The following is a 16,702-nucleotide window of genomic DNA, read 5'->3' as shown; positions in this document are numbered from 1 at the left end:
ACTCCATGTTTACTTCATTTCTAATATACTTGGTACATTTTTTTTAGGGCATGGTACTTGGTACATTATTAAGGATAAATGCATGAAAAATAACTATGGCAAAAGAAATTATAATAGAAATTTAAACATGAAAAATTGGAGTTTATTCATAATAATTCCATAATAATCCATGTACTACATGTTTACTTCATTTCTAATGTTAAGACTTTTATTCCCTACAACATTAATTGATGATCATCATCTTCTCCATCAACAACAATAAAAAATCCCAAAAAAAAAGTCTTGTTTGACCACCACAAGAACAACCCTCTCCTTCTTCTCTTCTTCCTCTTATCTGCTCCAACCTTTCCTGCAATATTAATGTCTTCATTTTCTTTAACCCACATATACACACACCATTATATATACAATTCTTTCATACCCATCATCCCTTAACCCTTCAATCTTCATTTTCAAATCATGGGTTCTTGTTTTTCAACCAAGAAAATTAATGGGTCAAATAGTAATCCACATAATAATCATCAAGGTGTTGCAAAGCCTGCATCTTCAACAACAACAAGCACAAGCACAACTAAATTGACTTGTAAGAATGATAATCATAAGAATAAGAATCAGGTGTTGATTAGGCATAAAGATAAGGCAAGTTCAAGAAGACAAAATTGTGTGATTCCTTGTGGGAAAAGAACTGATTTTGGGTATGATAAAGATTTTGATTTGAGGTATAGTATTGGCAAGTTGTTGGGGCATGGTCAATTTGGGTATACTTATGTTGCTGTTGATCGAAGTAATGGTGATCGTGTTGCTGTCAAGAAAATCGATAAAAATAAGGTATAATATTGATCCCTTTTCCTTTTTGTTTGTTCTTGATTTCGAAATTGGTTGTGTAGTTGTGAATTGTGATTGATTTCTCTTTAAGTCTAGTGTTGTTTGTAATGTGCAGACTATTTCTTAGATTGGTAATGAGCTTGTTGGTTTCGAAAAGTTTGTTCTTTTACCAATATATTGATGTGCTAGATGATAAATCAATTATGCTATTTTGTAGTTCATTTACTATTTTGAGTTCTTCCATTATGTTTTTTGCAATGGCGGCATATGGTAATCTTTAATTATTTCCCTAGTAGTGTTTAGGTCTACCTAAATATTGGAACTTTCGGATATTGTATATGTGCTTATGGTTGATGGTTCTTATATCTAGTGTTGTTTGTGATGTGCCAACTATCTCTTTGATTGGCAGGTGAATAATAAGGTTGTTTGTATAGAAGAGTTTTTATACCAATATATCGATGAGATAGATGATAATACTACCATGCCAAACACTCTCCTCTTTTCTGTTAGATTTTTTTACGATCATTATCTTGCAGTGTTCTTGAGTTTTTCCTAGTAAATTTTTTCTGCGATGGAAGAAGGTAGTTATAATAAACTGTGTTTTAATTGTTTACGTAGAAGTGTTCAGGTCTGCCTAACTATTGGAACTTATGGTTGGAGCTTATGAGGTGGTCCAGAAGTGAGACAGACTAACTTGTTAATTCCACAGTCTAGTTTGTTGCCTATGGAATAGTTTTAAGATCTCTGTACCCAAATCTATTTCTCGTCAACTTGATTTTATTTGGCTATTTCTGCCACTAATTCTGTTGTGAATTATGCCATTGTGTTGGATTATTTGATTCTGGCTTATGTTTTACCGCCAAAGTATCTTACTGGGGCCAGTCATGCTATCTTTTAGCAGTATAATTTACTTCCAAGGCTATGGGGATAGGGTATCAGGTAATCAGGGATCGGAGGGAAGTATGTTACTTGTGTTCGAATTGGACTGTTGGAGGAGTGATAATGAGATCAATATGGGGATACTAGATAAAATTTATGTGCTGAAGTTATATTAAACTTTAAGTCTTTTATCATGATGACTGATGTCAGATATGCTCATTTACAGGCATTCGCTTCTTGCTCTAATAACAATTGTTTAATTTTTGGCAGATGGTCCTTCCTATAGCTGTTGAGGATGTTAAGAGAGAAGTAAGGATTTTGAAGGCCTTAAGTGGCCATGAGAATGTGGTTCAGTTCTATAATGCCTTTGAAGATGATTCATATGTATATATAGCTATGGAGTAAGTACATATTTTCCTAGAGTCATGTCTATATAAGATAATCATATATTTTCGTCATGTAACATAGTCGTGAATATTACTTTGTTAGGTTATGCGAGGGTGGTGAACTGCTGGATAGAATTTTATCCAAGTAAGTACTTTCTGAAGAAGTTACATTCTCATAATTGATAAACTTTAGCATGATTACAGGACTTAATGTGTATTTTGTATGATCAGAAAATCCAGCCGTTACACAGAAAAGGATGCGGCAAGAGTTGTAAGACAGATGTTAAAAGTTGCAGCTGAGTGTCACTTGCATGGTTTGGTGCACCGTGACATGAAACCAGAAGTATGCCTCAACTAGATCAGTGATGTTTGCTTTTATTAAACTCAACTTTCTGCTATTCTTGCTCCTTAATGGTGCTTCCTTGATTATTCAGAAAAGTATTTCTCTTGTAGAATTTCCTTTTCAAGTCGACCAAAGAGGAATCAGCATTGAAGGCTACTGATTTTGGTCTCTCTGACTTTATAAGACCAGGTACTTGGGTTTTTATTTGAAGTCAATTTTTTTCTCATTTTATTAATAAAAACCTAATATTTATAAACGAGTTCTAATACCGGGAATCAATGATCTGATCCTTAACACATTTGGTATTTAAAGATAAAACATTATGCATCTTGCCTAGTAGCTTATAAACTTTTCGTGTACATTTTTTAATTAATAATGTCATCATGTTTGAGATTGTTATACTTACCTGTATTGCCAAATTCTTTTATGCTCCCTCCATTTCAAAGATAAATTCCACTTCTCTATTCTTCATCTACTAACAGAATCTTTGCACGGAAGTTATTATTAAATAAAATTATTCTCTAGTGTTGTAAACTTTGCAGCAAACACAGACAACTATCATTCCAAAGTAGTGCGCATAGGCTGAAATTTTCTACCACAAAAGTTAGGCTAAAATTTTAACTTCCGACACTAATATAGCCCAGCACTAATACTGAAAAGTCTTGCATCTGCCTATCAGTTACCACAAACCAGAACAACTACCAATGAAATCATAGAACCTAAGATAATCCCCCTCTATTCGTAGGCACTTGCCTAATGACCATCATTCATGAACATTACTGTCCATAAATCCAATATTTCAGGATAAATTGAGATGACAATCATGATGAACGGGGGACAACTTTGGCTGTGAGCTTCACTCCTATATCACCCGATTTTGGATTCCATTATCGGTGGCACACTCTCAAACTAGACTTTAGTTGGAAAGGGAACGTGAGTAAGATTTTTGCTAATACATGGAATTGTAATTGGTTGATAACAAGTTTGGACTTGATTTAGGGGTGGGCCTGGTCGTGCTAATACATGGATTGTAATTGGTTGATAACAAGTTTGGACTTGATTTAGGGGTGGGCTGGTTCGTGGGTCTTTTGTCTCTAGTTCAGGTTTAGGGTCCAGCGGCGTGTAAGCTGAACTTACCCCCTTCTACTTCTGTGCACCTGTGGCGTATAAGCTATATGTCACCTCCTTGCACCCTTAATATCGTATAAGCTGAACTTAGCCCTTCCTACTTCTGTGCACCAGGTTATCTATCGTTTCTCAGCTAAAGCAAGCCAAAGGCACAATCCATTCCTTCCCCACTTCTCCGTCACAATTATAAGACAATTTTCACCTTGAGGACAGGGTGAAGGTTTTGGAGGGGGTTAATGATACAACCCCAAATAAGTACACATAGTCTAGGCATAACATGAGAGATGTCTAGGCTGTCTAATTTATTTTTCCAGATCAGTTAACTATGTTAATATCTGTTATATTTGTTAAGTATGAAATCTAGTACAATTAAATTATATCTGTTATATTTGTTTAGTATATCTGTTATATATGGTAGGTGTAGAATGTAAGAATAAATTGTCAAAGGAAGAGTTTGTGACAGTAGAATTGTGATTGTATGGAGCTCTTGCTTTTGGAAGAGAACCAGGTCTCTCAATACATGCATACTCTGTTACTATGACTCGGGTATGGTGTGTCCAAGAATTGAAAACGTGGGGGTTGTGCAAATTTTTGGCACAGTAGGGGACACAACATAGTGTATTATGTACAAGTATAATAAAATTTTACAATTTAAGCTAACAATAAAACTTGAATCAGACGTGACCTTGTGAAGGACTTTGCAAAATAGGCGCCTTTTTCTGTTATTCTTTTTATCCCCGGTTTTCCTCTGTTGTTTCGTCTAATCTTTTTTCATCTTGCATCATTAGTTCTTCTCATATATGGTCTTTTAGTTGGTCAAAGTTTCCAGTTTTCAGTCAAAGACACGTAATAAGTGTTGTGTCTGACACAGGTACGGCTACCAAAACCGAAGAGTTGGAGGAACATAGCCTGGATAATCATCTCTCTGCTAATAAAATTAAATAAAGCACGTTCATGTAGTTCATATTTTTTTCTCTCTACTGTTATGAAATATATGGAGGGGTTTATTAAATAGCTTAAGCGCAGGGCGATTATTTTTCTTTGAGGTATCACACACTTCGCTTCGGGAACTGTATTGATAAAGGCAGCAGAAATATTCTAACGAACTACAAGATCTAATTCTTCTACTTCTTGCGTTCTTGAACTTGCATTCCATGTAATCTGTTGAACTTTTACTCTCTATGACCACAACATAGAGAGAATATGTTACTCTACGTTCTTTCTAATTCATTCACTTCAAGACTGGTTCTGAACGATTGCATCACACATTGCCAACACAGTTGTGAGTAACATGTGAATGTTCTAGCTAGATACTTCTTCAATAATGAATTGTAATTGAAAACTTATGCAGGAAAGAAGTTTCAAGATATCGTTGGTAGTGCATATTATGTTGCCCCAGAAGTTTTGAAACGGAAATCAGGTCCAGAGTCTGATGTCTGGAGTATTGGTGTAATTACCTACATTTTACTCTGCGGGCGACGTCCTTTCTGGGATAAAACAGAGGATGGTATCTTTAAAGAGGTGCAACACTTGTTCCTTCTTTTTTTGCTAAATGACACTTATACTTTGCTTTCAAAATAAAAGAATTTTGAAATTCTGTATGATGTTCATTGTGGGTGATACTAGTTGTACCAATAAACAATACCCTGATTTCAGATAATAGTAAGAAATATTTATCTCTCTAAGTTATAGGTTATTAGCTACAAGACTGTGGAAAGTTTGGAGTGAATGAGTTGTTGCGAGCAATTTTATTTGTACTTGCTTAAAGTTTGTTCAGATCACCTTAGTGGTCCAAATCAGAGAGAACATTCTTGAAATAATGATGAGATAAATTTGTCATGCTGCTGGAACTAGGTAATAATTATATATAAATATTTAGATATTGATTTATTGACGTGATCTAAAATTGCATAAATAGCTTAGCCATAGGTTGTTTGGCTCTGCATGTCACGGCTATCTACCCAATCGCGTTTTATTTAACCAGCATATCGTGGAAGTAACAAACCTGAGAAAAATTGTATCAATGCCAGTGACAAGTGAATCAAGCGGAACTTTTAAGGAGCCTTCTTAATTTCTTCAACTGACTCATTTCCTTTGAATTGTATCCTATTACTGTTTTGTTTCATCACTATTTAACTAGAAATTTCAATCCTATATTGCTATTGATTTTTCTTATAAAGTCATGTTGTTCCACTTTGTTGTCATTTTTTCTAAATTATGCAATGGTAATATTTACTTGTTAAATTTAAATTTTATTAGCTCATTATTATAGTTTAAAAACCACCCAGCCGGGCTGTTCATCTGGTCCAACTGGGTACTGGCAGTCCGGTCTGATTCAGCAAGTGGATCAGTCCGGCAGTCAGCCCGCCTGCACCCCTGTAAATCAGTCCATTTCTTGTACTGTGTAGGTATGAACCAGCCAGTTCAGTCATCAGTGACAGTTTGACTATCCGCTGATCCTCATACAAATTCTAAAATATTAAAAGGTTACAATGGTAGTTGTGAACCTTTAAATTGTCATCTAACTGGAGGGGCACTAACCAGATGAGATATATGCATATGTTTGTTTAAATTTGTGACAATATATATATATATATGTATATATATTATAAACAGGACAAACTTTGAACTAGATTAGTATCTATATATAGATATTAGATTACACACTACAATAAATTTATTAATAGGATTTGATCAACGGGACCACCGTTTAGCTATGCGAGCTATTAAACCAGGGAATTGCTCCTTTGGCAGGTCGCTTATATATACTATCCTTATTCCATGTCTTTCTGCATGCCAGTGGTATTTCCGAACTAGTCTTTGTACTTGATTATATTCTTGGTATATAAGAGAATTCTCCTGGACTTTATCGGGCTTCTCCGAATGTGCCTAGTTCCATATAGTTCTATAATTTAATTGAACAAGCCTGATTCTTATTTCTGAATTTTATACTGATCCTTAATATCTTTTATTTAATCTAAATCTATTCTCCTTTTTACATTTCAGAATATATATTGATGATATGCTATGCAGGTTTTAAGAAACAAGCCTGATTTTCGTCGAAAACCATGGCCAACCATAAGCAATGGAGCAAAAGATTTTCTAAATAAATTGCTTGTAAAGGAACCTCGTGCAAGATATACTGCCGCTCAAGCTCTATGTAAGATTTACATGTCTTCTTTGCTGCAAGAACACTTAGAGAAATCAAAATGTGACGCACAGTTAGGCATCATAGCTTTTTTACCACATCTATGGACCATGTGATTATAGAATTTATGTTATATTCTCTAATAAACTCTTAATCCAATATCAACCTTATATAACATGTTCACCCTTATCCAACACATCCTTAACTAAATATGTAAGCAAATTGTATTCAAACAATAATGATTTGGTATGATGCTTATCATATGCACAGAGCTTTTATTCTTTTACCAATATCATTCACTATGAGTATCTGTAAGCTCTAGTGAAGCTCTACTTTTTTGTTTCAACATCTCTTCCAGAATCTTGAAATATTCAATTTTGCCAGCACACCCGTGGGTCAGAGAAGGGGGTAATGCCTTGGAGATTCCTCTGGATATATCCGTCCTATACAACATGAGGCAATTTGTGAAGTACAGCCGTTTGAAGCAGTTCGCACTTCGGGTCTGTTTCCCTCCCTTTTTTGCCTAGCAATTTACAGACTATTTTGATTAGTATACTTATTTAAATCATAACTGAGAGAGGAGTTTGCTCTGTCACAGGCAGTGGCTAGTACTCTTGATGAAGAGGAACTCGCTGATCTTAGGGATCAGTTCCATGCCATTGATGTGGATAAGAATGGTGCAATCAGTCTTGAAGAAATGAGACAGGTTTGCTTTTCGACATGCTTTGATCGCAAAAACTTAGTTTTGGGGTAAATTCCGTATGTTAGGTCAATACTAGGTTATGATGGATGCCATACTTGATCCTTTCTTTTTGCTGTCTGAAGGTGCACTATTAAAATTTTTATGTGTTTTTTTTTTGTATTTCAGGCACTTGCTAAAGATATTCCTTGGAAAGTGAAAGAATCACGTGTCCTGGAAATCCTGCAAGCGGTATGTTTATAAGTTTATTTATTGGAAACAGATAATTTATGGGTCGTTCTCAATTATAATTTCCATTTTGTATTTTACATGGGTGCTTTTATTTATTTCTATTTCTCGAAAGAGTTATAGTAAGGATCCCTAGAGTGAGTGAACGTATTGAATAAAGATGTCTATATACTATTGGAAGAAGTGGTTTATGTTTAAATATAGAGTAAAATGCACTTTACAGCCCCAACTTAACACCATTTGGTCTTTGGTAACTACCTTTGACTTCAAATATTTTTGCAATCTTGAGCAAAAAAACCTCTTACCGCTACAGATTGTCTAATAATATTCTGTCAAAAATCAGTGTTGACATCAAATTCTAGTAGGGAAAATTTGGAGTTCTAAAACTTTCAACAGCTATGTTTTTTCTAGTAAAATAGATTGCAAGATTTGTTCATCTTTTTAACTTGATCCCTAACCCTAAGCATTCAAGCATCTTTCTAACATCAAATGTATCCGGATTCAAAATATTCGAAGACTACGGGAATGGGGTACCATGAACAAACGACATAAGGGCTTGTTTGGTTCAGCTCATTCGCATTAGGTATGAGTTTCGTTCATTTCAAAATTCAAACTTATACCTGGTGTTTGGTTGACTGTTTTTAAAATCTGATACCCATTCCTTAAAACCCATCTTGAATCATATTTGATACCCTAGGGGAGAGATGGGTTTGAGGGAGGGGTATGAGGTATCAAATTAAATTTCGTTATTTCATTTTTATTTATAAAGTTAAACACAATCTTAAAACATATATCTTAAATATCATGTTGTTTAATCTTAAATAAGTTGTGCCTATTTTTATTTAATACTATTTAGTAATATTTTACTTATGTTAAAATTTATAAATTAATGTTGAAATTTTTAATTTTTTAATCAATTATATTAAAAAAAATTGTTTGTAAGTTGTATAACAACTTAAATTTGACATATGCAATATATACAAAAGTTTGACCAATTAATGAATAAAAAATATTTACATTAAACAGTTCAGCACTTAACCAAACACATAATATCATGAGTGATTCCTCGACCCCATACCAGCTTAACCCGATTCTTTATTCTAAACTCATACCGTCTTGTGAACCAAACGACCCCGAAGTACTTACATCATTGAAAGGTTCTTCACATAGTCTATCCATACACTGAATTACTACCGAATCTTCTAAAGCTCTGATTCTTTTCTATGTTTTTTTTAAAAAAATCACTTTCTAAAATTACCAATAAAGTTATTAAATTTGCGTGGAAAAGTGTCAGAAGCCAAAAGATAACTAATTTAAGAGTCATGGAGATGCAAAAGCTCTCATCTTTATGATAGCTTTATTATCAAACATCAAAATCAAGAAGTTGGCGAGGTATTGAAGAATGACTCTAAACACTGCATTTTCTTGGTCCCGCCTAATTCTCCACCATTCTTGAACTTCCATAACAAAACAAATATAAATTTCGCAACTATTGTATGGATAATTTATCTGAATTTAGTCCTGAATATATGGGTAATTTCAAAGGGTACTGAATGCTTTGGCCTTTGAGTGCTATGCATTGTTTTCTAAAAAACAAAAATTTTACACATGGTGAGGTCTAAATTGCCCCTGAGTTTCTTATGGCGTTACCGACTGCCGAACTGAAATGTTTTCAGAGGGTGCATGTCGACCTGAAGTGACTGAAATTCGAAACTTACTCCTATATACCTTTTTGTAAATGTGGAATTGTACTGTAGGCCTTACTTTATACAATTTCTTTGACCAAACAAATTTGACAAATCGATTAGAAAAGGAACTTATATTTGTTTTGCAACTCGCCGCCCGTTGTTTGCATTGATAACATCAAATCTTTTGTTTTCCCCTCATCCCCAATACCTTTACGCCACAACCACTGATAAACATTACTTCTAAATAGTGCATCTCTGTGATATTAGCTCATATTATGAATATATGCTTGGGGCAGATGGACAGCAACACTGATGGGCTAGTTGATTTTCATGAGTTCGTTGCAGCAACTCTTCATGTCCATCAACTGGAGGAACATAATTCAGAAAAGTGGCAACAAATATCACATGCTGCTTTTGAAAAGTTTGATGTTGATAAAGATGGATTTATAACTGCTGAAGAGCTTAAGATGGTGAGTTTGTTGTGTTGTATTCTTGCACAGATAACCATTTTTTTGTTGCTATACAAGATAAGTATTCTTCCTTGCTATATTCAATTACCAACTGCAAGTTCCATTTCACTCATTGAATGTGACTGTGACCTGAAGTCACTTCAGGCACTTGGGTGTTTCATGGTCCTATCTGTCTTTCTCTGCTAGACCAAGTTTGTTTTTATTGCAGAATATTTAACTTAATAAATTATCAATGGAAGCCAATTTGCTGAGTTTAATAGTTCATAGCAATGATACCGAACATTCAGCTGAGAACATTGTGTTCCCAAGTCATAACTCATATGAGAGAAGATAAAAGAATATAAAAGTAGTTGAGAGAAGAGAAAGTGAAGGGCTAAAAAATACTTTTTCTCATATCTTTGATTTCAGAAAGTTGGGATATGGAAGGAATAAAATAAATGTTACTTATATGGAAGAAGGCATTTGTAGATTTGTTAAGCTTTCTTTCTCCCAATTTTATCAAAATTTATCAAAGATTATAGGTTCAATTTTGGGACGGAAAGTATAAAAATCTAATCTCACTTCTTTCCTCTAAAACTTGGAAGCACATGCGAAGAAAGTTTTCGCAAAATCTTCTGGTTTTGTCGAACTAAAATTCTATAACAACACTGTAAAATTTAAGATAAATGTCCAAATATTTGAGGCAACACATAGTAATACTGAAATTAGCTTTTCTGCAAATTTTGGCCAAATAATATGCAAAAATGTACTAAATAACCAACTATGTGGTTAATTACAGCCATTATACCATAGCCTAGGACGGTACCAGAGATGTAGCAATGTATTTGATTAGTTTGTTTAGAGTGACTTTTCAGCTGCACTGTTATTGAATTCACATGTTACTGTATAATGATTAGCTAGCCAAATTGTAGACTGCTGCATTCATTATTAAGTATATAACTGGGGTATATAACAGGGGTGGTCGTTATTGCCAGGGAAGTAATTGTCTCTGGAGGGATTAAAATTTAGTAAGCAAGTGATTTCTGATGAACCCTCATTGCAGTTTCGTCTACTCCAGGGAATACTTATTAGTCTGCCCTTTTTTTAATCACTATGTATGTGATTGTGAAATATGGATCATGAAAGTGTAGGAATAGTTTTTACAAAATTCTGTTGCATCATGGCCATGTAAATCTTGTAGCTTGACTCAAGATATTGAATAGCCCAATGTAGACCTGCTTTATTTTGGCCCAAGCTCTACACCATCTGTTGTTTGGGATATCTCAAAATCATGTGGAATTTACAAATTTTACATTTTTGATTTGCAGCATACGGGATTAAGAGGATCCATAGACCCGCTTTTGGAGGAAGCTGATATCGACAAAGATGGAAAAATCAGTTTGTCCGAGTTTCGGAGGCTTCTTAGAACTGCAAGCATGGGTACAAGAAATGTGAATAGTCCTGGTACCCATCGAGGATCTCGGAGATAATGAGGCACCTGAAATTTCTGGGGTAAAAAAACGAGATCGATTGGTAGAGTTCTTTTTTCAAAAATATATCAAGTTAAAAGTGTGAACTTATAGGTCTTCAAGGTTTTCAGGTAGGTAGTGAGTGATCCATCGAGGTCTTGAGTACATTGGTTGTAGAGTTGCTTAGTGATTATGTATGTGTATGTAAACGTTGTTCATTTTGGCAACTAAATATGCAGTGTACATTTTCTTAATGTTTCCAGTTCCTTGCAAGATGTAATGTGTGACTATAAATAAAATCGTAGTGAGAATTGGCTGTATATCGACTTGTTTGAGCCCTAATGATAAGAATTGCTTCCCAGATACAATATAATCAACGAGTTAATTGTACAAATTTGCTGTTTACACTGTTGAAGGAATCTGAAAATGGTTATTATTGCTTGCTAACTGCAATCAGCTTGAGCACTTGGTTAAACTGTGGTGCCCTCTTCCCTGTGGTATATACAAAATAGAATAAATCGCAAGGCATTTGAGAACAAATTCGAACCTGGACTTACCATTGCTCATTAAAATTCCTTTTCCAGAACAGTGTTATTATTATTATATATCATAGGATAATGTGTAAGTTGGTGCAAACATTAAGACTTAAAAGGTCATAAAGCCTTAATTAAACCCCCTCAGAGAATTTTAGGAGGCCGTTAAACAAAAAATTGTAACTTACTATTATAAAATTTATTTTAAATGAAATCCTACGAAACAAGACAAATTATGTAAAATTACTAAAAGACAAGAACAATACTAATGACATTTTAATTCTAAATGAGACTCTACTGAGAACTAAAATCTTCACGCAAGTGTGGTTCCATTTAAAAAGGAAAAACTGGTAGAAAGCATAATTCCAGGAAATGTTGGAGGTGGGGATCGGGAGAGGATGTACATCATTTTAAAACAAGTGAGATTAGTCCGGTATGAGATCGGACAATAAAAATTACAACTACATAAATATTTCTCTCTTATCATCCTAAAACTGACCTAATATATTGATAATCATATCTTGATCCCCACTTTATAGCGATTTCCGCCATATTATCTATGTCTGCCCCACGTTTGTTACTCTGCGCCGCCGTCTCCTTCCTGATCTAATATATTGATAATCATATCTTGATCCCCACTTTATAGCGATTTCCGCCATATTATCTATGTCCGCCCCACGTTTGTTACTCTGCGCCGCCGTCTCCGTCGCCGTCTCCTTCCTGATCTGCTTGACAAGTTCCTACCCTGTAAACTATTCACCAATGATGTACCATCACTGTTTTCATGATCATCGCTGTAACCATCAGCGTCATGTTCACCCAGTCTCCTCAACCTTCCAAATGACCCCACATTTCGTCCACTGCGTAATTCTTGAAATAGGAGAAATACATCCATTAACTCCCTATCAAGACCTTCAATGTTATTCCCAAGTCCGGACAAATTAAAACCCTCGTCGTCATCGTCAAAGTCCTCGTCACTTGTATCAAACCCATCGGGATTCCTTTCAATAACATAATCACCAAAAACTACTGATCCGGGCATTGATGAAGTAATCGTACTGATCACATCTTCCCTTTCTCTCTCCCGCTCAAGTCTTTTCCATTTCTGTTCAAGAGCAGGGTCTACCTCCCATGGCCTAGCAGTAGGGTGCTTCAATTTCACATGGCTTTTCAATTCCTTGTAAGTTCCAACATACGAGCACTTGTCTTCCATGCAAGTTCTCTTCTTACCATTAAGATATTCCCTTGCGGACTCCAAAACAGTCCAACCTTTGACTTGACCTCTGCAAAGAGGGCATGCGAGCTCAGCAACTTCTCCACATTTTTCAATTGGCCAACTAGAAACTGGTGGGCTGACAAGGGAACTACTATCCTCAGATGCACCATGCAGAACTTGGCTCTGATGAGATGAGGTTCCTTTCCTGTAGGCTTTCTCATACTGGTCGAGGCAGTTGGAGTATCGACAGCTGGTTCCACACATGTAGGCCCGACAACCCTTATCATAAGAAGAACACAGGAGAAGAACAGCATTATGCGGATATTCCATACAAACAGAACAAGTTGCATCTTCCCAATCTTTTTTGTGCTGAATCCCATCGGAGCACTTCTTCTCAATAGAGCATTCTGACACATCCCGCTTAAAAGTCGAAACAGGGTAAGGAGTTGTCCTGGATTGTCTAGAAGCAATTCTGCGCCTTCCTCTCATACCTTTAGCCATGTCTAAAATGAACCTGATATAGAAACATGCACGCTTCTCAAACTTAATATGCATAATTTAAAGTCATAATCGCATATAAAACGCTGAAAAAAGAACAAATGGCATAAGCACGTCGAATATACAGAAAATTTATATTAGTACAGCCTCTGAAAATAAAATGTTATTGATGCTACCCTCTCTGCCAGGCAAATCCACTTGCACCTAGGAAGCAAGGGTGCGGGTACACGGTGCGGGGATTCGGAAATTCGGAAATTCGGGTGCCGGGGGATATGGAAAAAATTAAAATAATAAAATATATATTTTATGAAATAATTTAAATATTATATACAATGTATATATATAAATATATGATCCAAGAGTTGCATTTTAATTAATAATGTAGTCAAATAAACAAGTTCAACATTCTAAATAGCCAAATGCATTCTTAAAAATTAAAAGATTGAAAAAATAATGGTCAGTGAGTTTGATGCTAGCTGCTGGCTATTGGCTACTGTCCACGTACACGTGCAGCACTTAACAAATTGTAGGGTATGAATAATAATTAATAAGTAAATTAATTACCAATTACAATTAAAAAAATTTAAAAAATAAATTAAGTAGCCTATTAACTAAACCAACAGACCCAGGGACGTAACCACAGCAGGGCTAACCCGGGTTTAAGCCCAGGTAGATTCTGGGGGGGGGGATTTAGTAGTTACATGTGTTCTTATTTTACAGCCCAATTAAATCTAAAGCCCATGGTAAGCCAAAATTTGTATGGTCCATTTAAGCTAATAATTGTCTAATTCACTGAAACTGTGTGAAAATCAAACTAGCAAATATATAAAGATCAGAATTTTACTTTGAACGATGAAGGTGAAATTTTACTAAAGACTAGTCAAGCCCCACCCCATTTTGAATTTCTGATTCCGTCCCTGAACAGACCCCAGGTCGTTTCCTTCTTTTCAACAGTCAATTAACCCAAGCCCATATCGTTTCTTTCTTTTCAAAAGTCAATTAACCCAAGCCCATATCATATGTATACATAACATACACACAAACTTCACCCAAGTCCAAAACCAATTCAGATCGGCGGTGAACGATTAAGTCGCCTCAATCATCTCTTCTCTCCTCCTGCTCTCACTGCTCTCAGAAAATTAGGGTTCCCAATTGATATCGATTGTTAGTAAAAGCTGTAGTCACTGTTTTGATTAAAAGTCAACGAAAAATAATTACAGTCTCTGCCCTTCCTGCACCACAACGAATCAGATATGCAAAATACGGGGGGACACGCCACCTGGCATACCCCGTGCGTAGCGTACCCAACCGCACCCCCGCGCTATTTAGTGCGCTCTAGTCAATCATAAAAACAAAAACCCAAGTCCACATTATTGTATTACTTTGTGCTGCATTAATCAATTGACCAGAGAGTAATCAAATGCCTAGCTGCAAGTATAAAATTTAGAAGAGCATGTAAACTGGCGTCGTGGTTAACATAACTAGAGTATGAGGTATCGAAAACATGTTATTTCTCATAATGATGAAAACTTCGTGCAATATAAAAGCAAACCTGCTCAAAATGTCATATCATATATGTACTAAAATGCAACAAAATTTACAAGAGTGGGCTGGGATTAGTTTGGATGAAACTCCCAACAGGTGGAAACAACTTCTGCTAGACAACTTCTTTACAAAACAAAGAAAAGGAATACAAAAACTAAAGTGACATTCATGACATCTCTATACGTTGAAACTTTCAAGGGCCACAACTCAAAAGCATACTTGACATTTCACAAGTGTACACATTACGGAGCACAGAATTAAGGAATTAATACTTCTATATTGCTTCATAATTATAAACTAGTGGTAACCAATTTCATTCTTCAAGTGCACTACAATTACATAATTCTCCACTTTATGGAAAGATGGTAAAGTAGTTATCGATTAGGAGGAGTATTTCACTTACTGTCCAAGTTTAAGGATCTGAACACAAACAATCAGTACAGTTCATTATCCACCATTGTTAAATTATACAAACCAATGAATGTAAAGCAACTAGTAACAATTACATTTCAGATCTTAATAAGAGTTGCAAGTTAAAATGAGGCAAACAAAAAAAAGAACTAGTTTCATTTCTATATATATACACAAAGAAAATAAAAATTCCAACAGAAAGTAGGTACATATGATAAATAAAAAAGACACTGTACATGTATAACAGAACCGGTAAAGCAATAAGCATCATACATACACATACATACAAGTCATCAGAGAGGCTTACCGCAGGGTTAAAATTAGGGCTTTCCGAAAATAGCGAAGAGATCGAGAGAGATTTGTGATTAGGGAGAAACTGGGGGAGAGAGATAGATTAATATGTACGCAATCTCTCTCTCTCTCTGGAATAAAGGGCTTCGAAGAGCAGTGAGATGGAGATTAATTCGATTCGTTGTTTTTTAAGCGAATATTCTTTAACAATAAAGATGATGTAGGTGTTCTTGGGCTTTTGGCCCACTTCAGTTCAGTTTGGTTTTGAAAGTAAGAGAGAAGCTCCTCCCAATGGGCTTTTATGTGGAGTATCTTTTATTTTAGATTATTACTTATCCATGGAATGGTGGGTTGAATCCACTTATTTTTATAAATTATTACGTTTTTTAAATTGAACTTCCTCTCTCCATTCACAGTCATTTTTATACAAATAGTTTAGGTACGGACACGAAATATATTAAAATAATATTACCTTTAATAAGATAGTGGGATGACAAATAAAGAAAAAAATATAATTTAATAAAAAAGGTATAAAAATGGATAAAGTGGATTTAGTTGAATTTTATATATTGAGCTTTTACTATTCATAGTAAGTTTTGAAATTATATAATTGAATATAATATCAAAAAAAATGTATAGAAATGAATGGCACAATAAAATACCAATTTCAGATGTGGCAGAAAATTATATAAATTGATTGGATTAATTATGTATTTAAAAGTTGATGCCATTAAAACAAGTGACACGGGGCAGTGTCCAACTCAACTAAACGAAATAATAATTGATAAGATAACTTTTATGTTAAAAATAATATTTTGTGTCCTAATTTAATAAATATAAATATTTTATTTTTAATAAATAATAAATTTGTTAAAATAATATTTTATCACGATATCAATTCTACTTATTGGTGAGGTCGGAGAAGCATAGATGCACATGCATTCAAAATAAATAATTATTCGGCC

At 34.8% G+C, this 16,702-nt stretch overlaps 2 protein-coding genes across 4 annotated transcripts; one reads left to right on the top strand and one right to left on the bottom strand.

The window, feature by feature from the left end:
- The first annotated feature begins 224 nt into the window (after positions 1-224).
- Positions 225-11,563, top strand: LOC141717769 (calcium-dependent protein kinase 18-like). Of its 2 annotated transcripts, none has more exons than XM_074519967.1 (12): positions 225-828; positions 1,975-2,105; positions 2,194-2,235; positions 2,322-2,433; positions 2,544-2,622; positions 4,913-5,082; positions 6,595-6,721; positions 7,094-7,209; positions 7,308-7,415; positions 7,578-7,640; positions 8,154-8,220; positions 9,622-9,759. In XM_074519967.1, exons 1-11 carry the CDS (start codon positions 460-462, stop codon positions 8,187-8,189), a joined length of 1,353 nt encoding a protein of 450 aa, XP_074376068.1. In that variant the 5' UTR covers positions 225-459; the 3' UTR covers positions 8,190-8,220; positions 9,622-9,759. The 2 variants fall into 2 exon arrangements, with proteins under 2 accessions (XP_074376068.1, XP_074376067.1); XM_074519966.1 differs by lacking the exon at positions 8,154-8,220 and adding an exon at positions 11,103-11,563 and having other exon boundaries at positions 231-828; positions 9,622-9,795.
- Positions 11,564-12,074: 511 nt separating this feature from the next.
- On the bottom strand, positions 12,075-15,924 carry LOC141717768 (uncharacterized). 2 transcript variants are annotated; one of them, XM_074519964.1, is made up of 2 exons: positions 15,754-15,924; positions 12,075-13,506 (listed from the first exon to the last, which is right to left on the bottom strand). In XM_074519964.1, exon 2 carries the CDS (start codon positions 13,491-13,493, stop codon positions 12,441-12,443), a length of 1,053 nt encoding a protein of 350 aa, XP_074376065.1. In that variant the 5' UTR covers positions 13,494-13,506; positions 15,754-15,924; the 3' UTR covers positions 12,075-12,440. The 2 variants fall into 2 exon arrangements, with proteins under 2 accessions (XP_074376065.1, XP_074376066.1); XM_074519965.1 differs by lacking the exon at positions 15,754-15,924 and adding an exon at positions 14,335-15,619.
- Positions 15,925-16,702: the final 778 nt, after the last annotated feature.

This window comes from Apium graveolens, chromosome 4, assembly GCF_009905375.1.
Source record: "Apium graveolens cultivar Ventura chromosome 4, ASM990537v1, whole genome shotgun sequence".
Lineage (NCBI taxonomy): Eukaryota > Viridiplantae > Streptophyta > Magnoliopsida > Apiales > Apiaceae > Apium > Apium graveolens.
Note: the sequence above shows the minus strand (reverse complement) of the source record. Positions and strands in the feature narration are given on the sequence as shown.